Source organism: Larimichthys crocea, unplaced genomic scaffold, assembly GCF_000972845.2.
Source record: "Larimichthys crocea isolate SSNF unplaced genomic scaffold, L_crocea_2.0 scaffold107, whole genome shotgun sequence".
NCBI lineage: Eukaryota > Metazoa > Chordata > Actinopteri > Sciaenidae > Larimichthys > Larimichthys crocea.
The window spans coordinates 177,582-204,064 of NW_020851475.1; the positions used below are offsets into that span (position 1 = coordinate 177,582).

Consider the following 26,483-nt stretch of genomic DNA (forward strand, 5'->3'; position numbering starts at 1 on the left):
GTAAAATTACAGACAGATTAATGTGGCTCATTAATATAAACGCTGTTCTTGGTAGTTGTAACGTGGATCTTGTTCAGTTTTACATGAATGTGTAACATTGTTCAATCACAGATAATGTCTGTGATGATTTCTGCTGACTCAGCAGGGATCAGGTCTTATGTTTTAGTTAATCTGCCATCGACCTGCCTGTGAGGAAGCTTTAAGGAGCTTTAGACTCAGATGATGGTTCTCCTTCTCGTCTCTGGACCCCCCTTCCAGTGGTTTGTCGAGGGGTGTTTGTTAATTACCACGGGGAGTCCCTGACGAGACACAGACCGGGGATAAAGCGTCAACGTTTGGGAGTGAATCATCAGCAGTTTGCTATCTTAGCATTTCTTAATCCCGTGTTCAGCGTCTTCGTGAACCTCGCGGGATCCATCTGAAGGGAATAAAGACTAAATCCAGACACTTCCACACAACAAGCGCACGTTAGAGAAATAAAACCAGCAGCTGATTGAACCGGAAACACCAGAAATACAAAGCAAGCAGAATTTTAAACCTCACGAGTTTGGTGACGTGTAAACGCCAAAACAAGGCAGCACAGGTCAGACTTCATAAACAGATTTGGTTTTAGCAGTCTGCGGGGACGTCACGGAGACTACGTCCAGTTTTAGACAGTCTGCGGGGACGTCACAGAGACTACGTCCAGGTTTTAGACCGTCTGGGGGACGTCACGGAGACTACGTCCAGTTTTAGACAGGCTCTGCGGGACGTCACGGAGCACGTCCAGTTTTTAGACAGTCTGCGGGGACGTCACGGACAATGTCCAGTTTTAGACAGTTCGGGGACGTCAGGGACTAACGGTCCAGGTTTAGACAGTCTGCGGGGACGTCCACAGAGACTACGTCCAGGTTTTAGACAGTCCCTGCGGGGACGTCACAGAAGCTACATCAGGTTTTAGACAGTCTGTGGGGCGTCACAGAGATACGTCCAGGTTTAGACAGTCTGCGGGGACGTCACGAAGCTACATCAGGTTTTAGACAGTCTGTGTAGGACGTCACAGAGACTACGTCCAGTTTTGACTCTTGCAGGGACGTCACGGAGACTACGTCCAGGTTTTAGACAGTCTGCGGGGACGTCACGGAGACTACGTCCGTTTTAGGACAGTCTGCGAGGAACGGCACAGAGACTACTCCAGGTTTTAGACAGTCTGCGGGACGTCACAGAGACTACCGTCAGGTTTAGACAGTCGCTGGGACTCACGGAGACTACTCGTGAAAGAGTAGAGTTTTGTAATAATCTGTATGTGCAGATGTAAGACATACAGGTGTGCGTGTGCTGTGCGCTGCGCGTGTGTGCGTGTGTGTGCGTGCGTGTGTGTGTGCGTGTGTGTGTGTGTGTCTGAAGGTGAACGAATCAAACTCCTGAAAGAGATAAAGGATCTGAGGTTTGATGAGCTGTAAACTCAACTGAAGGTTTTATCTCCGGCTGCAGCACCGTCACCTTGACTGCAGCTGTGTGTGTGTGTGTGTGTGTGTGTGTGTTTGTGTGTGTGTTACGTGAAGCTGACAGGTGTTGAAGCAGGGCGACCTCTGTCCGGATATAAACGAGGTCAAGCAAACACGATTACAGGACACAACACTTTACTGCGTTTATTTCAGCTGCATTTGGTGTTTATTGGAATAATCAAGGGTGTTGTGTGTGTGTGTGTGTGTGTGGTGTGTGTGTGTGTGTGTGTTGTGGTGTGTGTGTGTGTCGGCTGTGGGTTTACATTATATCTCCTGCCCGCCTCACACCCGTTTTAAAGCTGATTAGGCGCAGCAGCTTTTGTCACCCGTTGAGTTTTTGGTCCTCCGAGTGGTCAAATTTGCCAACTCAGTGCGTCTGGTAACGAGATCAGGAGGCTGTTTCTTAATTCCCTGAGTTCGATGTTTGTGTTTAGTGCCGCCGCGGGGTTTAAACACACACACACACACACACACACACACACCACCACACACAACACCCACACACTGCTTGCAGTGAGGTTGAGTGTAATGGGGGTGAATGAGTGTGATGCTCGGTGTAATATGAGCGGTGATGTTACTGTGCAGAGAAGCTGCTGATGATGATGATGATCATGACTGAGCTGTGAAGGTCGTTAATAATCTGAAGTCTCAGTTTAGAGACTGTTGATCCACTCTGACCTGTGATCAGCTGAAGGGTGTCTCTGTCATTCGTACGTCTGTTCTCACTCTATGAACTTTGGGCTCCGGGTCGGGAGAAGTACGTAACGCTTTACGGCACTAATCACACAGCAGCAACTATTTCACTGATCTGGTGAAACTGGATCATATTTTATGGAGGAAATGTTTCTGGTTTTCCCTCTGATGTCTCCCGGTGCTCCGCTCCAACTCTGTGATTCAGAGTTTATGATGGACAGTGAAGTAAACTGCTGACAGCTGTAGCTGCTGTTAGCTCATGTTAGCTCAGTCTGTAGTGCTGTTAGCTCATCTTAGCTCAGGTCTGTTTAGCTGTCTGTTAGCTCATCGTTAGCTCAGTTGTTGCTGTTAGCTGCTGTTAGCTCATGTTAGCTCAGCTGTTAGCTCATGTTAGGCGTAGCCATTTGTTCAGTCTAGACTGTTAGCTGCTGTTAGCTCAGTTTGTTAGCTGCTGTAGCTCATGTTAGCTCAGTCGGTTAGCTTGCCTGTTAGCTCTGTTAGCTCATGTCTCCTTTAGCGTGCTGTTGTAGCCGGGGGGAGCAGTGTGGTGCTGTTTCTGGTAGCTCAGTTCTGTTAGCTGCTTGTTAGCTCATGGTAGCTCATCGTTAGCTGCGTTAGTCATGGCTCAGTGTTAGCTGCTGTTAGCTCCTGTTAGGCTTGTGTTAGCTGCTGTACCACATGCGTTTTGGCCAGGAAGACAAAGTAGTTTACAGGTGAATGCTGACTGGGGTGTGGAGCAGTGTTGTGCCAGAACAGGAGCTGAGTAAGAGGCAATGTAACCGGGCTCAGCAGGCCTCTATGGACATGATGGCAGAGGCGCCGAAGCGTGAAGAGGCCGCTGACGGAGGAAGTAAGAAGAGAAAAGGATGAGAGGAGCGAGCAAGAAGCCGCCGGACAAGAGTAAATGTGGGACTGACTTTTAGTGGTTGGTGAGAGCTTGGTGAAATAAAAGGCTGAAAGACAGACGCCGAGCTGGGCTGACTGCTGCTGGACTAGGCAGTGAGATCAGCTGCTGCTGGGTCTGGTTCTGGTTCTGGGCTGACTGCTGCTGGACTAGGCAGTGATATCAGCTGCTGCTGGGGACCTGGGTGATGATTGGCTGTTTGATCAGAAGTAATGTAATCAGAACAAATACTCAAGTACAGCTGAACATAGTTACACAGTGGAATTACACTCCTCCTTTTCTTTCCTCTCTCCTTTCTTCCTGATGAAGTGAAGAAACGCCGACACACTCGGTCATGTTAAACACACACACGTACACACACATGTTAAACACACACACGTACACACACATGTTCAGAGCCCAGAGGCCGGTCCGTCAGGTCCGGCCTGCTCTCTGTTTACCAGCACCAAGGAGACTCGAGGAGACAAACACCATCTGTGGAGACGTGGAGGACCTTCATTACGATACCGGAGAGAGAGAGAGAGAGAGTGTGTGTGTGTGTGTGTGTGTGTGTGTGTGTGTGTGTGTGTGTGTGTGTGCGGCGGTCCGTCACAGCCTCTGAGCACGATCCATCGTGACACTCGGCGAGTGGCTGAGTGTGTGTGAGGGGAGTAGCTCCAGCGGTTTTTTGCCTCCGGCGGCCTCCCTAATGATCAGTCTGGCCATATGGTGTTGCCCCCTTAACACACACACTCACACACACACACACGCTCACACACACACACACACACACACACACACACACACACACACACACTCTCACACACACACACACACACTCACACTGGGGGATAGGGCTGATTTAATTCGAAGCCTAGCAGGAGGCCCCGAAATTGAGATTAAGGTCAGATCTGTGCTCCTCGTGAGGTGGACCGGAGGGTAGAGTCGTCCCTGAGCGCTGACTGCAGGTCGACACTCTGAAGGACTAAACTCATCACTGGAGGAAGTTTCATTTCGATTTAAAAACCGCATTAGAAAATATCACCACATGTTGTGGCCTCCTCCTCCTCCTCCTCCTCCTCAGATGGCTGCAAGAGATACCAGAGCTTTTTGAAATTCAGCCGGCTGCACCTCCCCGAAACCCGGCATGACCCAGTCATTAAAGCAGGAGCACGGCAGAGTTTAGGTGGGAAACTTTGGGATGAATTATCACTTAGAATTAATGAAGCGTGCCCACAAATGACAAATTAAAACGATTCTTCAGCTGCGCCACGGAGACGGAGCTGGTGGAGGCGCTCGCGTACACGACGTCTAACCGCCTCAGGAAATATTGCAGGTTCACGATATCACAGTATTACCAAGCGGCAACCACGGTGTCTTCTTAGCTTCCTCTTCACTCTCTCCTCCTCTGCCATTGTGGCCTCCTGAGCACACATTGCCCGCTCGCCCAGCTCTGGTTCTGGCACGACACTGGCTCCAGGCCTGTTAACCTCCTCTTCCTCTTCCCAGTGGTCCAACACCCCCCCAGTGCTCTGAGCTTATTCTTATATCGTCCTCACGTATTAAGTTTCTAATCGGACTGCAGAGGAAGTCTTGGCTCCGTTTTCGAGATCTCCGCCGGCTACGCAGGAAGCTCAGAAACATCGACCCGAGGCTCCGTCGTCATCAGCTGACTTAAAAGCTTTTTAATGATCAGTTGGACGTTGAAGAACTTTCCAAAGAAAACGTCTCAGTTCATTGGTAGTCGATGAACTGAGGAGTTGACTGACAGATTAAATTAATCTCAGTTTAGAAACATTTCTATTTATTTTTATTTGTGTATTTTTGGCTTCGTCTTCATAAGATGCCGTCGCACAGTGAGTGTGTCAGTGTTTGAGCAGCACACATACATACAGTGAAGACTCCAGGCGTCTTCCTCACAGAGCTCATTAGACGCCTTGTTTACCCCGACACCTCCTCTCTGCCTCGGCCTCTCCTCGCTCCGTCCTCTCATCGCCTCTCTCCTCCATCTTTGATTTCTGAATGTTTAACAGTTACCCAACGTTCCTGTAGCGTTGACAGAACGTTCCAGAATAAACAGCTAAAGCTCCCTGCGCTGTCCCTTTAAGAAATATGACACCTGAACAACTCTGTAAAAACACGTCACATGACCACAGACTGCCCTTAAATCAACATAATCCACAAAGATTAACTACAGCGTTACTTTAATGTTAGACCAACGTTATTTTAATGTTAGACCAACGTTATTCTAATGTTAGACCAACGCGTTACTTTAATGTTAGACCAGCGTTATTTTAATGTTAGACCAACGTTATTTTAATGTTAGACCAATGTTACTTTAATGTTAGACCAACGTTATTTTAATGTTAGACCAGCGTTAGACCAACCTTACTTTAATGTTAGACCAACGTTATTTTAATGTTAGACCAACGTTATTTTAATGTTAGACCAGCGTTATTTTAATGTTAGACCAACGTTGTTTTAATAAATATCACACTGAGGTTGTGCTGTTACACTGAATATCAGCACGCTGTGCCTCAGTCGGTAATCGCAGCGTGCTGATATTCAGTGTAACACTCCCTCTCATGTGTTTTTGCTTAAATATCCACAAACTCACCTGATCTTCCTCCCTCCAGGTGCCAACGCCAAGCTTCGCTACCAGATCACCTCAGGAAACACCATGGGCACCTTCGACGTGGAGCCCGAGGTGGGCACCATCTTTGTGGCTCAGCCGCTGGACTACGAGATGGAGCAGCGCTACGAGCTCCGGCTGGTCGCCTCCGACGGGAAGTGGGAGAACGAGACGCTGGTGGTGGTCCAGGTGGTCAATCGCAACGACGAGGCGCCCGTTTTCAGCCAGACCGAGTACCACGCCGTCGTGACCGAGGAGCTTACCCAGCTGCCTGTTTTCATCCTCGAGGTCAGTCATCTTCAGGGTGTACTCCACCACCTCTGTGGACACAAGAAGGTTTTTAAAAATGGACGGCGTGTCCGTGGTTTCACCCACAGGTAGACGCTTTGATTGACAGGTCGCCTCAAGTCCGCAGATGATCAACGTCCGATATTTAGATTAGCCAGGAGGTGGGAGGAGGTGGCAGTACATCCAACATGGTGGCAGCCAGCGCCACATATTCCATTCTCCACCAGTATTATACGTCATTGGTGGAGAATGGACCAAAACAGGATCACGGAGACGTGCCCGGTGGGGTTGTGCTGTAAATATGGTCCAAGACGTGGATCATCGGTGGAGCTGAATGACGCCTGGTTGCTCAAACAAGCCACCTGTAACCACGCCCACCTGTCAATCAAAGCGTCCACGCTCTTAATCCTGCATAACTTTAAGCCTTAATATAATGTGAACAGGTGAGTTGTATATAAATTCACCCTCAGTACAGTTGTCATGAACGGGGAAATTAGCTACAGAGACCAAAACTGTTTTTTGTACCAGGCTGTAAACATGTTTATTTCTGCTGTGAAGTTGGACATTTGGACATGGGGACTTATGGAGACTGACTCACTTCTGGAGCCAGCCTCAGGTGGACGATAGAGGAACTGCAGTCTGTGGCTTCATGTATGGGCTGCATGAATGAAAGGGCCCCTTTCACCCAATGCATTCTGGGATACGCTCCAGCCTGTCCGTGACCCTGCGCGGATGGATGGACCAGACGGACGGTGTTCATAGTTTTGATATTTTAAATAAGAGCGCTGATCCGATGTCGGTCCGGTCCAGATAAAACTGTTTAACGTTGAAGTGGCGCCTCGTTCAGCGTGAAGCAGTTTGTTGTCAGAGTGTCAGTTTATCTGAACAAGATGTGAAAACGTCTCAGACAAATTAAACAGCGCTGGTCACGCGTCAGTCCAATCAGCCTGAAGCGACACCTCTGCACGGCTCCGGTGTCCACATACTAACACATCACATGTGTGACAGCTGATGGAGGCGCCCACGTTCAACATACCTCAGAACCTCCCTGACAGGAAGAGGCCTCGCATGAAAAGGTGCCTCAGAAAGTTCAGACTCGACCTCCTTCTTCTTCTCCTTCTTCTTCTCTGGCTTTCATCCCCTCCTTTCGTCACACCTATCTCCGGTAATTCACGGTAATATGCGCGCACTGCCGAGCTAAATCAGATTTAAAAAGGTGGAAGTGCGTCTGAGAGGGCAGGAAAGTAATCCCCGTCAGAGAGGCGTGTGTCACCGAGTCCTCAACCCTTCGCCTGCTGGAATTGATTTGATATGCGCTCGGTTCCCCTCTAACTCCCTCTATAGTTTTTTTTCCCGCCGCACGGCTGGCAGCCCCTCCCCCTGAACGCACGCCGCTTTGAGCCCCCGCGCGTTAATACAATTCAGCAGATAGTGAACGGACGGGAAAATCCAATTTGAAATGAATATTTCTTGACTGCACCTGAGCGGCAGCCTCCTCTGTGGCGCCGCGACTGCTCGTCTTCAATATTGTCTGCCTGCATCACGTTTGTCAGAGAGCGCCAACAGAGAAAACTTCAAAGGCTTCTGTAAACAAACCCTCTGGTGAAAAAAGAAGAGAAGAAAGCCTAAAAGTGTACTTTTTCTTGCTTTTGTTGGCGTCTATTAACTTTTAATTGCACTGTGTGTCGCGGTGACAGATGTGAGAGCTCGTGTCGCCGCCGCCGCCACTCGTGTCCGCTTGTTCAGAGCGATAGCAGGAAGGCGGGTTAATTAAGTTAACAGGACAAAGCAACAGAGAAATGTTTATTCCTGCTGCAATCAGCTCCACGCCTCACGTCCTGTTTGCTCCGCTTGACATTTGTACATAATGAAAAAAGCAATTCAGCTGCTTCGATAAGAAACACCTGAAAAAGAAAATAGTTCCTTTGAAAGAGGAAGAATGTTTTTCAGCTGGAGTGAAAAGTCAACAAAGCTTATATAATGAAATCCAACTAAGTGTCTGTATGGAGGACCAGGCAGGTCCAGGTGACTTTTAAATGATTATTTCCCTCAAAAAGATCAAGAGTTCAAGTATCAAAATCGCGTCACATGATCATCATCAGTAAACAGACAGACCTACCCTGATTTCTTTTTTTTGGCACATGTTGTGCTCATGAAGGTTCAGTGGTCGGCAATCTGTGAGAAGAACTCGGACTGCAATGCCTATTTTTAACCACTAGATGTCAGTGTTACAAACAAACTTCCATATCGTTCCTTTAAAACATTTTAAAGACAAATTACAAAAGATACAAACTGAGAAATAAAAATAATAGATGTAAGGACTCGAGTGTGAGTAAAGTCAAGGCAACAGACCAAAGTCTTCAGAGCTGTTCTAAAGGTAATCTTATCTTAAGCAGTATGACCGAGTGTTTGCGGTGCCACGAAAAGTTACCAGACCAGATGACCCGAGAGACCGAGGGGCTTCATGTGATTAAAGAAATCAGACGTCTGTCTCATTTTCTTGTCCAACCTTTGCAGGTGTCAGCCACAGATCCAGACCAGGAGGCTGACCAGACCGCCCTCCGTTACTCCCTCCACGGCCAAGGCGCTGGTGGCGAGTTTACGATTGATGAACAAACTGGAAGAATCTACGCCCAAAGGCGCTTGGATCGCGAGGAACGCCCGGCATGGAGGTTTCTTGTCCTCGCCACAGACGAGGGAGGGGCAGGACTCACAGGGTTTGCTGATGTGCTCTTAGAGGTCCGAGATGTCAACGACAACGCGCCCTTCTTCCCGTGCCCAGCGCTGGAAGTAGACGGATGTTTTGTTGGCCAAGTGCCTGAAAATTCACCCGCCGACACCTCCGTCATGGAGATGCGTGCCATGGACCTGGACGACCCCAATGAGGGCAAGAACGCAATGCTGACCTACAACATCATCAAGAACGTCCGCAACGAGATCAACCTCAACCTGTTCTCCATCAACGCCAGCACCGGGACCATCTACACAGTCCTACGCTCCCTAGACCGGGAGGCGGAGGAGCGGTATCTGGTGGTGGTGGAGGCCAGGGACGGAGGGGGTTTGGCAGGAACAGGAACCGCCACCATCATGGTTTCAGACGTCAACGATCACCCACCCGTCTTCACTCAGAGGCTCTACACTACTCAGGTGAGCAAGCACGTAATTCAAAGACACCTCCATCACCTTCTACAACGTCAGAACTAATAATAATACTTCTGTTGTGTTGGCGTTCAGGTGACAGAGGACCTGGAGGTGAACAGTGAAGTTCTTGTAGTTTCTGCCACAGACGGAGATGAAGGTGAGAATGCCGTGGTAACCTTCAGCATCGTCGGCGGCGACGAGGACAGGAAGTTCTTCGTGGAGACGGACAAAGTGAACCGACGAGGCGTTATAAAACTGAAGAAGAAGGTTGACTTCGAGAAGCCCCATGAGAGGACGTTCAACCTGACCCTGAAGGCTGAAGATGCTGATTTCTTCAGCCTGGCCTACTGTCTCGTTCAGGTGGAAGACTCCAACGACCATGCCCCAGTATTTTTCCCACAATTCTATGAGTCCCCAGCCATGTCTGAAGACGTACCCGTGGGGACGATTGTCGCTCAGGTTACGGCGTCTGATCTAGACTCGGGCCAAAATGGACGCTTTTCTTACAGCATCTCGAAGGAGTCCGACCCCTACGGTCAGTTCCTGGTGGATCAGTCCGGTTGGGTGGTGGTGGCGGACTCTCTGGACAGGGAGAAAATCTCGCAGCATAGGATCATGGTCCTCGCCACGGATGCTGGGACTCCACCCCTGACCGGTACTGCCATCGTCATGGTAACCATACTTGACATCAATGACAACGGACCAGAGTTCGACGTCGCCTACAAGCCCGTCGTCTGGGAGAACACTGCGGCGCCCCAACCCGTTCGAATGAACGAGACCTCCCTCCTCCTCCACGCCACCGACCGCGACACCTCCACCAACGGCGGGCCATTCTCCATACGGCTTCTCATGCTCACCTCGGATGCCACCAACTTCAACCTGACCGACTTTAGAAACGGCAGCGCATCCGTCACCGCCCTCCGCACCTTCGACCGCGAGCGCCAGAAGGAGTACCACCTCCCGATTCTCATGATTGACAGCGGATCTCCTCCGATGAGCTCCACCAGCACGCTGACGGTGATCATTGGAGACAGGAACGACCACCCTCACTCGCCGGGACACACCGACTTCATCGTCTACAGTTATGAAGGTAAGTTTTCAGTTTTTTGTCAGAGAGAAAGAGATTTCTTAAACACAGTCAGGGGAGGAGACCGTGACAGTTTGGCCATGGTCCACGATGGACCACATCTGTCCGGTGCAGCTGAGAGTCTTTAGTGTAGCATGTTATCACAGCTTGGCTCGGCACGCCACGGCTAAAGCAGGTCGATCGGCGCACCGTGGAAAAACCCAGTCATGTGAGACAAGCCTGTGGCTGTCCTCTGATTTAGTCAGAGATCAAAGTGAGCGCTACAAGGTACAACTAAAGTACATTTACCTTTACCTGTGCACGGCTTCACAACCGAAGAGTTTTTAGATTTTATTTGTTCACATCTTTTGTCAAATTTATGGAAAATAACTTTATACAGTGTAAAATTGTATAAAAAAAAACTAAATTAACAACCAAACTGTTTTAATTTGAACAAATTACAGTTATTCCTCATTTATATACAGAAAAATTCTGTTTTCTTAAATTACACACAGAACTATGTGACAGTTATTATCTGTAATTAAATATGTCGATGTGAGTTATTTTACAACATACGTTGTAAAAGTTATTTTTTAATAATTCAGAGAGAATCTGTAAAAGAGTTTCTCTGTATAATTATTAGTGTTGTCACTGTTTAGTGGTACATATTAAAATAAAGGTGCTTCTCTGTTGAACCGTGACTGAAAAAAGTTTTAAATTTATGGTTTTCAACATTTTTTGAAATATGATATTTCATGTTAATTTGACCGTTTTTACCAGTGACGGCTACTTTCTACTCCGCTCTAGGAGCTGCCTTGCTCAAAGGCACCCTGATGCTAGTCGTAGACTGACGTGTGTCATTCACCGTCCTTAAAATGAGCGTCTGGTCTGAGGGATTCAAACCGGCGTGTTTGCGGTCACAGACGAGCTCCTCTGACCTTCAGGTGGTCCGGTGTCGTCCCTCCACGTCCTGAGTGCTCTGTGCTCGTCTTGTTAAGACTGTACTTGTCACAGTCGACTGCTCGCCGCCTCCCGCTCCAGCCCACATCACTTATTTAGCGTTTCATACCATCTGTCAGCCTCCCGTAATTTGCTGGAAAAACGAAGGTTTTCTGTAATGTATTTTTAGTGGATTCCCTCTCCGGGGGCCTTTTCCACATGAAAGTACATTAACCCGCTAATACGAATCCATCACGTAGCTCAACAACATGCCATGAAGCAAACAATTAACTCCAGCTTAAGTCCCAGGTTTGACGGGCGCATAAACAGGAGCCTTTTTTAAAAGGCAGCTGATTTCACAGCTAAACAGATTACAGCGCTGCGTTCAGCTTTTTTTGGAAGAAGGGGGGAAAACACTAATGTGAGCACATCTTCCTGCTGTGCTGTCGAACCATGACCGAGCGAGGCGTCGCCTTATCTCTTTAAAGAAGACTCTCTCCTTCACTCTTAATATTTGGGTTGCACCGGAGGGATCGCTCGCACTCCAAACTAATTCCTTTCAAAGCCAAATTGACTTTTTTTGTGTGTGTGTCTTTTACTTTCCACCTCCTGACAGGTATTCTCCCGACGACGGCGCTCGGACGAGTTCAATCCCCCGACCTTGATGACTGGAGCGAGAAGGTGTACCGCTTCGAAGGCAAACCATCCAGGTACTTTGATCTCATATGGCTGAGGGGTGACAGAGTGATGGAGGTGAAAGTCAGAGATGGAAAAGTTACAGTCGGTGTTGAGGCAGACGGGTAGAGGGCAAGGAGAGCGAGGCCGCAAGGAAATAAGGTAGGGAAGGTGTCAAACATGGACAGAAAGAGGCAGAGAGGATGAAGACATTTGAAGTGGTTCTCGCTGTGCAAACCGCTGTCAACAAAGATGAAAACTTTATCGTCCACAATGTAGAAATCTGTGCACTGCCCGAGTTTGTTATAAAATGGGCTCCGACCTGTAAAACAGTAAAACATTCAGAGGTCACCGAACTACAAAACATTTCAAATGTAACCGCGACGTCGCGTTTTTTGTGTTTTCCCGACACCAATCTCCAGCAGTTTGTCTGCAAACATGGACCTGAACTCAGAGATTAGTGATTTGCCTTTTCTCTGTTACATCAACACGGCTCCTGTTAGTGCTCTGCAGCGATCATGGGAAAATCTGTAAAATAATTCTCTGTAAAACTATTAGAAACACTGTTCTACAGAAAAACAGTTATTTTACAACATACGTTGTTAAAGTCATTAAAATATCAAATGTGACCGTGACACCGCGTTGGTGGCAGCCAGTTCCAGCAGGCCGAAGTCAGAACCGGGTCGCTGCAGGAAGGACTCAGCCTTGATAGGCTGTGAGCCGCTGTAACAAGTGTGGATCAATAAAGTCGATCTTATCTTCACCACACACGAAATCTGTATTTGAGCTGGACCTTTAAGTCCTCAGGTGGATGAAAGACAACAGGAGGAGGTTTAATCCTCGTTACACTCGTACCGTGAGTAGTTTTGGATAAAAGCGAACGGCAGATGTTAAATCTGTTTTAAGGATGTTTCGCAGCTCTTAAAGTGTCTCGTGTGACGTGCGGCATAAAGAAGCCGAGCGGAGCTGACAGGTTTAAAACAGAGCGGCAGCGACAGTACAAAGGTGCGGCGCGACAAAGAGGCGGTTTGAAGAGGGAAACAAAGACAGAGTGAACGAGAATGAAAGGACAGAGGACGGAGGAGAGAGTCAGATCTGACTCGTCAGGAACAGTGCTATTAATACTTCATAACCAGCCGGATTGAAAATTCCCAGTGAAGCGCGGCGAGGGCGAGCTCGTTTTGTTTGATGAGGCGAGGCTTCATGATTGCGCTCCCTGCCACCTCCTCCTCTAACGAGAGACCTGCGAGGAGGGACGCCGAGAACAAAGGAAGCCGCCAGAGAATTAGCATAGATGCTCCTGAAGCGCTCATCAGCATCGCTGCAGCCCGCAAGAAGCGCTTTGTTCACGGTGGGGATCAGGTTTAGGTCGCGTGTTATTCACATGAAGAAGAAGAAGAAGAAGAAGAAGTGTTCAGGTGAGGACCCCAGGGGACCAATAACAACACGCCACCTCACAGGAAGTGAAGACAGGTTTGATCCCTCGAATCAGCCGACGGCGCTGTGAAGAGGTTAAACAGTCGCTGGGCGGAAACACTGAAACAATCAGAGGCCGACGCTCGCTCACTCATTCACTGTCTATGTCGCTAAACCACTGCTCTCTGTCTCTCTTTCAGGTTCTTCAGTCTGAACCAGAGCTCGGGTCAGCTCAGTATCAGGGACGGGACTCCTCCGGGCTCGTACCGGCTGCAGGTACGAGTGTCGGACCACACCTGGCCCGACGTCACCTCCACGGCTCAGGTGGACGTCAGGGAGCTGCCGCAGGACGCTCTGCAGAACGCCGCCTCTGTACGCCTGAGCAGTGAGTCCCACAGTGACCATGACGACCATGCACACCAGAACGCACTGTTAGGACAGGATGCTGTGGTTATGTCATGTTCCAGAGTGCCAGCTCTCTTCTCTCCTTCCAGATCTGACGGTGGAGGAGTTCTTTAGTGGAGAGGAGAGTCGATTCTCCCGTCTGGGTCGAGCGCTGGCTGAACTCCTGCACACTGAACCGGAGAACGTTCAGATCTTCTCTGTGAGCGCCGCCGCCAGCCAGCGGGGGGACAAGGCGCTCGACGTGTGGTTCGCCGCTCACGGCTCGCCGTACTACAAGACGGAGAAGCTTCACGGCTACGTGGCAGCAAACAAAGCCGAGGTGAGGAGAGAGTGAGAGCTCTTTAAATTTAATGAATCTATCTACAGATCCACAAAACAAGGAACCCTGAGGAACCTGAGGGACTACAAGGAACATCAAGGAATCACGAAGAAGTTCTTGAAACTTCCCTTTAAAATCAGAGAGGCGGTCGGCTGCACTCGGAGGGTTAACGACATGTTAATTACATCATCAATTAAACATCACAGCCACTCAGAGACACTTCACACACTCTGTAAACCGTTTAACACAAATGTCAACACACCACACACACACACACACACACACACACACGTGTGCAGATGAATATTTTAGCTGGATTAAAAACACTGAGAGCAGCTGCTGACTCCAGGTCAGTAAACATGTTAAATACACACATATTATTTATATTATTATTATTATTATTATTATTATTATTATTGTTGTTGTTGTTGTTGTTGCTGAATAATCAAATAAAATGCAGTGGAGTAAAAAATAATGTTGAGTATCAGAAAATGGAAATACTCGAGTAAAGTTTAAATATTTCAGAATGTCAACAATAAAATAAAATAATAAATGAATAAATAAAACTTACTTTTCACAACTGCAGATGATATTAAGATAACAGAAGAATAAGACGATAAAAACGTTTTTGTTGTTTTTTTGGATAACAAAAAGCGTGAACGAAAACAACGATAAACACAACATGAAGGACAAAGTGTTCCAGTGTGATGAGACCGATTCAGGATAATAAATACTGTATTTATATATATCATATATAATAAATACAGTATGATTAAAATACAGAGGTGTGTCTTCAGTGATCTCAGGTTTAAGCAAAGTTTCTTGGCTGGTTTAGAACAAGAATGTCAGATAAATACAGAAAAGTCCTGTCAGGTGAAGTGAAAGTCACCGAGCGCCATCCGAGTAACTAAACCCAAGAAGAAGAAGAAGAAGAAGAAGTACGCTCTGTTGGAGAGAGACAGGAAAGCCTGAGGGACTGATGAAAAACTCTCACTCATAAAGACGAAATGAGAGAGAAGATGAAGATGACAAGCAGGAAAAACGACGAGTGAATGACAGCAAAAGTTTAAGAGGAGGCTGAAATGACAGAGGAACACCAAAGTGCATAAATAACATGAAGGTAGACGCTCGATCAAAGAGAGCTGCTGTCATTCTCTGAAATTATCTTCAAACTCACAACTTCAATAATCCCCCGTTCACCCAGTTTATTCATGTTCTAGGTCCAGCACAGATTCAGTTTTAGTAAGAGTCTGCTGCTAGTTTAAATTAGTCTTTTATTTTGGAGTTTATGCGACTTTTACTTTGACATTAATAAAAGTTTTGGTTAGTTTACGATGAATGAGTGTTCCTGATGTTCCCCATGATGATTATTCTGACGTATACCAGGAATTTCAGCGTCCTACTCCTCCCTCAGTTTTGGTCGCACATACACAAAAAAGGTATCAAAGCGACCGGCTCGGTCAGGAATGGTGTGCTGTGACTTTTCTCAGAGTTTCACCAAACGGTTTTGCCAAAAATCACCAAAAACCACGGCAAAGTTTAAAATGGGTGTGTATTGGTAGAATGTTCCAGAGCTACAGTGGAGAGGGAGAGAAACATTTGTCAAAAAATACATTTGCAAACGGCTCTCGTGGCCACAAATGTCACTCTACAGAAATAATTTCTACATAGAAACGTAGGAAAATTCGTGGGCTACGCAGCGATATCACTGCTGAAGCTGTCAGACTTATAGTTTTGGCGGGAGACGCACTGATGCTCCAGGATCACCCACCGACAGCCCCATCTACTCCCATGTAAACTGGAGAGGAGAAATTTCCCAAAGGAGCACGGGGCACCTGTTCTTTCTCTCTCTCCCCAGGTCACATTTTTTAACTTCACACACTGAAATTCAGCATTCACATGGTCGACAAGATGAGGATGCTCACGGTCATTTGGGCTTTTTGATACCACCTACCGTTTGGCATTAGTGTCCACTAGTTGGAGGGGCTTCATTTAGAGATTTTCTGTGTCTCTCAGTTAGCTTCATGCTAGTTTTGGTTTAATTCTCAGTCCTGGTTTCAACCTGTTTTTTTTTTTAGTGTATTTTTAGTTTTACTTTAGTCCTAGAGGTAGTTTCAGCTGGTTTTAGTGTCATTAGCTTCATGGTAACAGTTTGTTTTATCTGATGTATATTTCAGTTAGTTATGAACTAGTTTTATTTTTTGTATTTTAATGTAACTTCCCTGTTTCCTGTCTACCATGTCTTATTTGACCCCCTGCAGCTGGAGGCCATGCTGGGCGTGTCCGTCTCTCAGGTGGGCATTGATGAATGTCCCTCCACCGACTGCAGTCAGACTGGAGGCTGCAGCAGCGACGCTTCATTCAGCCAGGCGCCGGTGGCTCTCAGCACCGGTAACACATCTCTGGTGTCGCTGTTCGCCTCAACAACGGCGCGATGTGGCTGCCGTGGCCGAGAGGCGATCCACCTGCCCTGCTCCGCCTACCCCACTAACCCCTGCCTCAACGGGGGCACCTGCCAGGACGGACCGCTGGGATACAGGTAGGTGCAGGGTGGAGGCTCAGGAAACTTTTGTTCTGTCTTAGTCTGCAGCAGTCAACGTCAGACAACCTTACTTAACAGTTACCTAATGTTTCTGTAGCGTTGACAGAACGTTTGCATCCTTCTTATCGACTGTAAGGTCTCAGACAGGCGGTTCTCTCTGCTTCGCTCTCTTATTAAAGAATAAACACAGCACTTTAATTAACAGTGTTTCCGTCAACGTCTCTGTTTGTGTCTCGGGTCATTTTAATTAATGTTTGTATGTTTGGAAAGAAAACTGCTGCCACGGCAACAGAGATAGAAAACAGCTTTAACAGTGACCACCGCAGAGGTTAACACACACACAGCGGGTTATGAAGGGTCTCCACATGTTTTATAGACTAAATATATTTAAATGTGAATATAACAAGGGGGAGAGTAAATAAATTAATGATTTCTGCATCCTTGTCAACATCTTAACCAATTAAAGGAACAATATGGCAGATAATTAATGTATTAAATCATAAAATGGCCGTGCTATGTCATCAGAGATTAAAGAAATACGACTGACGTCCAAACAAGTACTCGAGTACTCATGTCCAAAGTACTCTGTACCAAAGATTGATTGATTATCGCTCCTTTAATCTCATGTTTGGTATCTGTATCTTACTAACAGATATGAAAACCTGTCGTAATGATCTTTGGTCGGTAATAAACTCTTTCTGTCTCTCAGGTGTAAGTGTCCTCCCATGTTCGACGGGCCTGAGTGCCAGCAGACCAAACACAGCTTTGGTGGCCAGGGCTACGCCTGGTTCCCTCCCATCATGCCTTGCTTCCAGAGCCACATCTCCTTGGAGTTCCTCGCTGAGTCGGCAAACGGGCTGCTCCTCTACAACGGGCCGCTCGGCCACGCCCACTCGGGGGAGCGGGAGGACTTCATCGCCGTCGGTAAGCTCCAAACTGTTAGAGCAACGTGAGGTTCAGTGTGTCGCCAAGGAGGTCGCCCGTCTTCTTCTAATGCCCGTCGATACACTGAACGAATACTGACGTCCAATGTCGGTGTTGTAGACCAAGACCAGAGTGTATTTAGACCAAGACATAACCAAGACTTTGAGGAGTTTACACCAAGACCAAGACCAAGACCAAGGCATTACAAGACCAGAAGGTATTGAGACCAAGACATAACCAAGAATTTGAGGAGTTTACACCAAGACCAAGACCAAGACCAAGGCATTACAAGACCAGAAGGTATTGAGACCAAGACATAACCAAGACTTTGAGGAGTTTACACCAAGACCAAGACCAAGGCATTACAAGACCAGAAGGTATTGAGACCAAGGCTTGACTAAGACTTTTCAAGACTAGGACCAAGAGACACGATCAAGACTTTGCAAGACCAAGTCAAGACCAAGACCAGAACGTATTGAGCCATGACCAAGATTTTGAATGGTCCTACCACAGAAATGAAGTTAACGAATAATTCAAACAATGCACAGACAGTTCAGAGATGTCTTTAGAGTTGACCGGTCCTCTTTGTCTGAGACTGATCTCGATGCTTCTGGGAGGCGCTGAGTGTGGCTCCTCTGTCGCTGTGACAACGCTGAAAACTCTTTTACTAAAAGTTGAAACATTATTTTGAGCTCGTGACAGACATGCTAATCTCGCGGCGCTGAGTGGGAACGCCGCTCGTCCTTTTCAACAAAAACAAAGAGCGAATCAATCCGGCTCTGTAAAGACTCGGCGGACAAAGAGCTTCATGAAATCTAATGTCAGCTCCCGGTGGTCCTGCTGTGGTTTTAACGGATTAGTCCGCAGATGGCCTTTCAAACACTTCTTGCATAATCTGGTGACATTAAACTTATGTAATTATTGAACCCGACCGCTGCTTCGTGCTTCCGGAGAGCGGAAAATCAAAGATGACCGCAGCATCGATCTCTGTGAAGCTTTCTCACTCGCGTGTTCGATAACGCAGCTAAGAGGCTGATCAGGTCACGCTCACACACACACACACACACACACACACACACACACACACACAATGAACTGATTCCTGCAGCTTACACGGCGATACAGAGGAGTGATGTCACAGGCGGAGGGTTGGTCATGTGGTCATGTGACATCAAAGATGAACAACACGTTAACAACATTTGATCTTTCGGAGCCACTTGGGAGTGTCGTCAGTTCCCATTGGCTGCGTTAAAAAAACTAACGCTCTCATCGTCCCGTCCAGAGTTGAGGAACGGCGTTCCGGCTCTGAGTGTTAACCATGGATCGGGAACGCTGACCCTGCAGCTGCCGCCGAAATCCACCGCCACCGACCGACGCTGGCATCGCCTCGACATCATCAGTGACGGAAAGGTAAGATGGATCGTCCACCTGACACCTGCCCCTCGTTAATCACTGTCAATCTTGTGAATTTCTGCCCAGCGACCAGCTGAAATTGGCAGCTATGAATAGAAACAGTAGTTGCTGTGCTCTGATTGGTTGACAACTATGGAGCTGAACTGTCAACTGAAACTGTCGAGACAAAGATGGAGCCTTGAAAGTAAACAACAAACAGCTGTCAGCAAACTACAAGTCGTATCAATGAACGGATGATTCTGAGCATCCTCAGGTCTTGCTGAACTTGTCGATATAATTTTTGTGGCTAAAGTTAAAAACTGTGACGTTGGAGCGAGCTGAGAAACGTCTGAGCGACGCTTTGTCTCTGTTCAGGCTGTGCAGCTCGTCCTGGATCAGTGTGCGGGGACGGCGGTCAACGAGAGGGAGGGTGTCGGAGGAGACGTCCAGGAGACGGACGAGTCCAGCTGCAGAGCCGCAGGAGAGACACCGGGAAACCAAAGGTGATGCAACACACCTGAGACACACCTGAGACACACCTGAGACACACCTGAGACACACCTGAGAGACACACCTGAGACACACTAGAGAGACACTAGAGAGACACCTGAGACACACCTCAGACACACCTGAGACACACCTGAGAGACACTAGAGAGACACCGCAGACACACCTGAGAGACACTAGAGAGACACACCTGAGAGACACTAGAGAGACACTGCAGACACACTAGAGAGACACCGGGAGACACACCTGAGAGACACTAGAGAGACACTAGAGAGACACCTCAGACACACCTCAGACACACCTGAGAGACACTAGAGACACACCTGAGAGACACTAGAGAGACACTAGAGACACACCTGAGACACACTAGAGACACACCTGAGACACACCATCACTAAAGATTCCTCGTCCTCCTCCTCAGGTATCTGAACGTCTTCCAGCCTCTTCAGTTGGGAGGAGTGAAGGAAACGTCTCCTCATCGGCGTTACCGTAGTTTCACCGGCTGCATCCGAAACCTGCAGGTGGACAGTCAGGTAACCTGTGTGTGTGTGTGTGTGTGTGTGTGTGTGTGTGTGTGTCGTGAGTCACATGACTCAGCTGCAGCAGCCATGTTGTGTTTCCTGACATCGTCCCTGCGTCCGTCCCTCAGGTGTACGACCTGGCGTCTCCAGGTGAGAGCGTGGACAGCAGCCCCGGCTGCAGGCTGACAGACGGGGTGTGCGTGACGGCGGCCGGGCCGTCCTGCGGCGCTCAGGCCTCCTGCCTCGCCGACTGGGGCTCCTTCAGCTGCGAGTGCCACGCCGGATACACCGGACACAAGTGTGACAGGGGTGAGAGGACGCTGGCTAACGAGCTAATTAACATGAACTAACAGCAGCTACATTTAGACAGAGTTAACGTGACTTCTCGCTCCGCCCCTCAGCCGTCCCCGAGTTCTCCTTCGACTCGGGCAGCGTCGTTCGGTATCAGCTGAGAGGAGGCGGCAGCTCTCGGCGTACGGACATCCAGCTGCTCCTCCGGACCAGAGCCACGTCGGGCTCCCTGCTGTCCGTGACGTCGCGGGAGGCCAACGAGTACATCGTCCTGGAGGTGAGTCCGTCCGCCCGTCAGCCAATCACTGACTGACGTTGTTGGCGCTCTAACGTGCTGACTTCTCTCTTCAGGTGATGGAGGGTCACCTGTCGGTCCGTGTCAACCTTGGAGACGGCGCCCACGCCCTGCGGCTCCCCGGCCAGCGGGTGGACATCGGGCAGTGGGTGCTGGTCAGCCTAAGTCGCCATGACAACCTGTTTACTCTACAGCTGGAGCAGGGCGGCGGTTCACGGGAGGTCCAGGCCCGGCTGGGGAGCCGCAGGGAGATGGTGGTTCACCCAGCCGGCGTGATGGTCGGCAACGGCCCGACGCCGGGAGACAAGGCGGACTTTCAGGGTGAGACCTGGGTCTGATCCTAAAGAACACGTTCACCGAATCCGACATAAACTGAACTCTGCGTCTCGTCGTGCAGGTTGTCTGCGGGACGTTCGTTTCAACGGTCAGGTCCTGCCTCTGGACGGGCAGAGCCGGGACTTGGTGACGGTCCTGGAGAGACGTGGCGTCACCTTCGGCTGCTCCAGCAACGCCTGCAGCAGCCAGCCGTGCCGCAGCCCGCTGCGCTGCATCGACCTGTGGAGGAAGCACCAGTGCAGGTAAGACACGTATCCCATCAGCCCCTGCTCTGCTTTCAAACTGTGACTGTGTTCTCGTTAACTCCGTCCCTCGCCGTCTCCCAGGTGTCCCGGCGGTCAGGTGACGGTGACGGATGACTCGGGTCAGCTGCGTTGTGTGCCGTCGCCCTGCGGAGCCACTTCCTGCCGTAACAGTGGAATCTGCCAGGCGCTGTCGCCCGACAGTTACCGGTGCCGGTGTCAGGACGGGTTCAGGGGTCAGCGCTGTGAGCTGGGCCAGGTCAAAGGTCACCGGCTGGCCGCCCTCAGCCCGAGCTCCATCCTCGCCATCAGCATGTGTCTGCTCGTCTTCTTCGGTAAGAGACACGAGAATCATGGAGACTACGTCCAGGCTTTAGACAGTCTGCGGGGACGTCACAGAGACTACGTCCAGGTTTTAGACAGTTTGAGGGGACGTCTTGACGTGCTCGTTTGTTTGCAGTAATTATCCTGATGTTTCTAAATGAACTCTTTAATGAGCTGCAGAGGCACGTTCAGATATTTATACCATCCTCCTCCTGTGTGTGTGTGTGTGTGTGTGTGTGTGTGTGTGTGTAGCGGTGCTGGTGGCGGTGACGGTGTGGAACCAGAAAGGAAGTCGTAACAAGTTCAGGAAGCGCGGAGTTTACCACATCCCCGCCGAACACGAGAGCTGGGAGGACATCCGAGAAAACATCCTGAACTACAACGAGGAGGGAGGGGGGGAGCAGGACCAGGTACACACACACACACACACACACACACACACACACACACACTTACATAACAGCTCCTTTCAAAATAAAACTTTGTGCGTCCGTCTCTCTGCAGAACGGATACGACATCACGGAGCTGAAGCGTCCTCTCTGCTCGAGTCTGTCTCAGTCGTCGTCCTGCACCACCGCCCCGCTCATCAAGTCCTCGCCCGGCTCCCAGGAGGAGGTCCACCCGTCCGGCTCCTCCTGCAGCTCCAGCGCTCCCTACCTCAGCATCCCGCATCACCATCACCACCATCACCAGCACGCCAACTACGCCAGCGACGCAACCTACGCCAACTACACCGCCCACGAGATGAGCGATGGAGGAGGAGCAGGAGCAGGAGGAGGAGGTTACGCCCCGTCGGGCTCGCGCTCCCACGTGGACTTTAAAAGCTACGTGTCGCGGATCATCTGGGAGGCAGACAATGACTGCGAGGCGTTCCCGCCGGACGCGTACCACGTGTGGTGCGTGGAAGGCTCGGGGTCGTCGGCAGGAAGCCTCAGCTCGCTGGAGTCAGCTGCGTCACGTAGAAACATTCCCCGCTGCGATGAGCAGGAGGAGCAGGAGCAGGAGGAGCAGCAGGAGGAGGAGCAGGAGGAGCAGGATGGAGGAGGGTTTGTTCATGACCGGCTGTCGCGGTGGGGGCCGAAGTTTCAGGCTCTGAGCGAGATGTACGACCGACCCCAGCTGGGCCTCACGTACCGGGACGCCGTGGCGTACATCCAGAGGAGCCACGACGTCCTGCCCCATCACCACGCAACTCCACCCTGAACAACCAACCGGGCGGAGGAGTCCTGTGCTGCGTTCACGTCCATCGGAAACAAACCAAACACAATTTATCAACTTCAAAATAAATCCTGAAGATCGTCAGAATAAAGTTCAGTGAGACACAACGATTAAACTTTATTTAAACTGAAAACACCTGCGCAGGTGCAACAACGGGCCAGATCTGATTCTGATTGGCTGACGAGGAGGCGACTGAACGTTCAAAATACGTTTGCTGAAAGTTCGTGTCCGTCAGTCGCTGCCTCTTTTTTTAACGATAACTACAAACTAATAATTATTTTTACTTAAATTAATCTGCCAATAATTCATCTTAAAGTCACAGACCAGGCTACGGAAGCCCAAAGCGGTCATGCATCATACGTGTTATCCTGAGATCAGCCGACACGGATAACAACATTTTATTTTCTTCATAACGACGTGATTAATTAGAGATCTTGAAAACAGAAGGAGAGTTTAACTGACGACGTTAAAATACATTTCACAAAGTTTAATTCATCAAATCAAGGTGACGAACGAAACAAAATCTATCTCAGGAAAGACAGAACGACATTTCAGCAAAATCTAAATCACAGAATTATGATTTTAAATAAATTTATTTCATTTAACTGCAGTGATTTAATTAAAATGTTGTTTTCTTGAGTTCATATTAATTACGTCGTTATCTCAGGAAAACAAAGTTTTATCGATCTCCAAAAAACAAATGAACAACAAAAAACAGGAAACAGAATCAGAGCACAGAGCCTCCGTACTGTCGATGAACGGACGAATCATCACGAAGACGCTTTGTGACGTGGCGTGACGCAGCAGCTCCGTCAGGTCGAGACTCTTTCAGGGCCGAAGGTTTCATCGCATGATGAGTTTAATTTAACACAAAGCTCACAGAGAACTGACGAGTCTGACGAGTTCGTCTGTAATGAAACTTTTTAACGTTTTTCTCCTGAAACGTCCCAAAGACAGAAACTCAACAACCAGCTTTTAATTTGTAGTTTCTACTTCCTGTTGCACTAGTGGACGATTCAGAGTCCGACTGAAGAGTCAGCGTGTCACGTAAAGATCAGATTATTTTTATAACGTTTCCTCATGTTGAGTCAGAGGCGAAGGTGGAGGTGTGTGGAGGCGAAGGTGGAGGCGAAGGTGGAGGTGTGTGGAGGCGAAGGTGGAGGTGAAGGTGGAGGTGTGTGGAGGTGAAGGTGGAGGCGAAGGTGGAGGTGTGTGGAGGTTTATTAATGACCAAGCTGTTGGATCATCTGCAGTCCGAGTCCTGACTCTATCAAAGCTTCTACGTTTACGACTCTTCTGCGGACACGTAAAGACTTTTACTCAGTTTGGAACCTTCCCGAGCAAAGAAGCTGATTTGAACGCAGCCCAAACGTTGGAAGAACTTTTGAAGAACGTTGTGTGTCTGCTTCAGTCTGTGGAGGATTTCGACGTCTCTGTCCGACGTCTTGTAATTCGTTAATAAACCTCCGTGAGTTCAGTTTGTGTTTGGACGTCGCGTGTCGTCGTCACGCCTGATGAATGTAGTTTCATACGTCGAGAGTACAATCAGTTTATTAAAGAGGAGCGCGAGGCAATCGTCACATTTTAAAACGTTTGAACGTTTGAACGTTTGCAGCTGAAGCACAGGAAGTTCATTTTCCAGGTTTTCCAGGATTCCTGGAACAGTTTTTTTTCCCTCTTCCTCATGATTTGTACTCGAAGCTATGCATCCAAATGAAACGTCCACGTGTTGATGTGACCTTTGACCTGTGGTGTGTAAACCCAGTGTGTGTGTGTGTGTGTGTGTGTGTGTGTGTCGAGTACACACGTTGTGTAGCACTGATGATGATGATGATGATGATGATGATGATGTACATATGGACGTTTTCTAGCCGGCCAACATGAAATATTCCTTTTGTATATGACTTTTAATAAAAACGACTTTTCCCCAAAAAAACGTCTCGTGACTTTTTTCCTGATTCAGACGTGAAAACAGTTTGTAAGACTGATTATTAAATAATCCGAGGTCGTAGTTCACTGCATTATGCAATAACAATAACAATAATAATCATAACTTTATTTATAACAGAGTTTACAGACAAACAGGATCAACAACATTTAAGACACGACGATAAAACAATTAAATTAAAGTTAAAACATAAAGTGAGATTAAAAACAATAAACGAAACAAAAGCAACAACAAAATGTAGAATGCTAAAAATACATAGAACACATTTTAATAAACGCATCACATAACTGTTTTAATTTAAGAGAATTTGTTTAACGTCGTTTACACACAGAACGATATCAGAATATTAAAATCACCTCGGGACGACACGACACAAAAACTGAATATTAAACTTTTATTATTTCTGATTTAATTAAAAACTTTAAAAACAGAATTTATGGCAGAGCTGCGAGTGATAATCAGTAAACAATTATGTAATTCACACAAACTGCTGAGCATCATCAATCATTTAATAAACAATATTCTGAAAAAGTACTCCAATGAAATGAAGTATCTGTGTAGTATTCAACCGGTGACACAATTATGAGACAACACCGCCACCATGTGGTGAACTCTGACATCACATCAGTTCATCAATATTTAATTCACATATTTTAACATGTGAAGTGAAACAGTTTGAGCTCAACATGAATTCTTTAGTTCAATTCAAAAGTTTAAAGGTAATTTTCCTCAAATATATAGAAACAATCTGACTTGTACGGAAGTTTAAATGTAACTTTATTTTATTTTTTAAATTTTAGGAAGCTTTAATTTATAGAAATACTTAAAAATGCAGATTTACTTTAGTTCATTTTTCATTTTGTTTACCACAGAATGTAAATCACCAGAATCCATTAAAGTCGAATAAATGTGATAAAACATAAAAATAAATAAACGTGTAAAAAACAAAAAACATCTAAATTAAATGTCAGCTTTTCCTGCAGTATTCAGTGCATGAACGCTGCGTGAGTATTCCGATTATTTACTGATGCATGTTTGTGTTTGAACGAAGGAACTGGCTGTTGACTGAATGTCAAAGTCAAAATTCAAAGTGAAGTTTAAGTGAAGCGACACGTTCTGCGTATGGAGAGAAAACGTGTCCGCCCACTCCTGACTGTGACCTCTGACCTCTGACCTCTGACCTCGAGCCTTGTCCATGTTCAACCTGGTCCATACACCCACCGCAGGACAGTCGATCAGTGAGCTCGCTAAAGAGAATCGATCGCCAATGATCGCCGCTCAACACATGTCAGATTTGTGTCCAACCGACTCTGACGTCCTGCAAACGTGGTGACCTGCAGCCAGGATCACATCGTGGAGCCTGAAGCAAACACAAAAACTTCACAGCAGAAATAAACGTGTTTACAGCCTGGTACATAAAACTAATTTCCCCGTTCATGACAACTGTACTGAGGGTGAATTTATATACTACGGAAGCCCTAAAAGGACATGCATAGATTTTATTCTACCCGTTTTCCCGTGATAACGAGATAATTAATTCGAGATCTCGAGAAAACAAAACGATAGTCTAGTGTATTAAATCAAGTGCGCCCGTATTACAGAATGTACGGTTAATGCATGTAGTCCATGATATGGAGCGAGCAAACCTATTACCACTGTAAAATCCCTTTGATCCATAATTTCTGACAAAGGTTGGTACACTTGATCTCGTCGGGTGGAATAAAATGTATGTATGTGTGTATGACCTTTTAGGGCTTCCGTAATATACAACTCACCTGTTCAGATTATATAAATCTTAAAGTTATGCAGGATTAAGAGCGTGGACGCTTTGACAAGAGTTGCCAGAATTCTCAATAAAAAAATTTTTTAAAATCAGAATTCTCAAACTTTTTAAAAATTCTTTTAAATTCTGAATTTTCAAAGAAATATTTGATTTTTTTTAAGTGCCCCAGAATGAAGAGGAACTTCTTGTTATTAACAACAAATAAAAGTAACAATA

The 26,483-nt window shown here is 47.6% G+C and overlaps 1 protein-coding gene across 3 annotated transcripts in view; it reads left to right on the plus strand.

Moving 5' to 3' along the window:
* LOC104938055 (neural-cadherin) overlaps window positions 1–24,461 on the plus strand; it is an 89,718-nt gene extending 65,257 nt beyond the window's left edge. Inside the window, exons 17-35 of one of the 3 annotated variants that reach the window (XM_027275370.1) lie at window positions 5,700–5,983; window positions 8,501–9,130; window positions 9,218–10,214; window positions 11,746–11,839; window positions 13,421–13,605; window positions 13,715–13,944; window positions 16,206–16,483; window positions 17,196–17,410; window positions 18,693–18,820; window positions 19,178–19,305; window positions 19,731–19,842; window positions 19,959–20,139; window positions 20,232–20,398; window positions 20,473–20,737; window positions 20,814–20,994; window positions 21,079–21,329; window positions 21,571–21,728; window positions 21,823–23,642; window positions 23,687–24,461. In XM_027275370.1, coding sequence (XP_027131171.1) covers window positions 5,700–5,983; window positions 8,501–9,130; window positions 9,218–10,214; window positions 11,746–11,839; window positions 13,421–13,605; window positions 13,715–13,944; window positions 16,206–16,483; window positions 17,196–17,410; window positions 18,693–18,820; window positions 19,178–19,305; window positions 19,731–19,842; window positions 19,959–20,139; window positions 20,232–20,398; window positions 20,473–20,737; window positions 20,814–20,994; window positions 21,079–21,329; window positions 21,571–21,728; window positions 21,823–22,521 — 5,183 coding nt within the window. In that variant the 3' untranslated portion in view covers window positions 22,522–23,642; window positions 23,687–24,461. The remainder of the gene's footprint in view (window positions 1–5,699; window positions 5,984–8,500; window positions 9,131–9,217; window positions 10,215–11,745; window positions 11,840–13,420; window positions 13,606–13,714; window positions 13,945–16,205; window positions 16,484–17,195; window positions 17,411–18,692; window positions 18,821–19,177; window positions 19,306–19,730; window positions 19,843–19,958; window positions 20,140–20,231; window positions 20,399–20,472; window positions 20,738–20,813; window positions 20,995–21,078; window positions 21,330–21,570; window positions 21,729–21,822; window positions 23,643–23,686) is intronic. The other 2 variants (XM_027275371.1, XM_027275372.1) reach the window with 2 other exon arrangements.
* The last annotated feature ends 2,022 nt before the right edge of the window (window positions 24,462–26,483 follow it).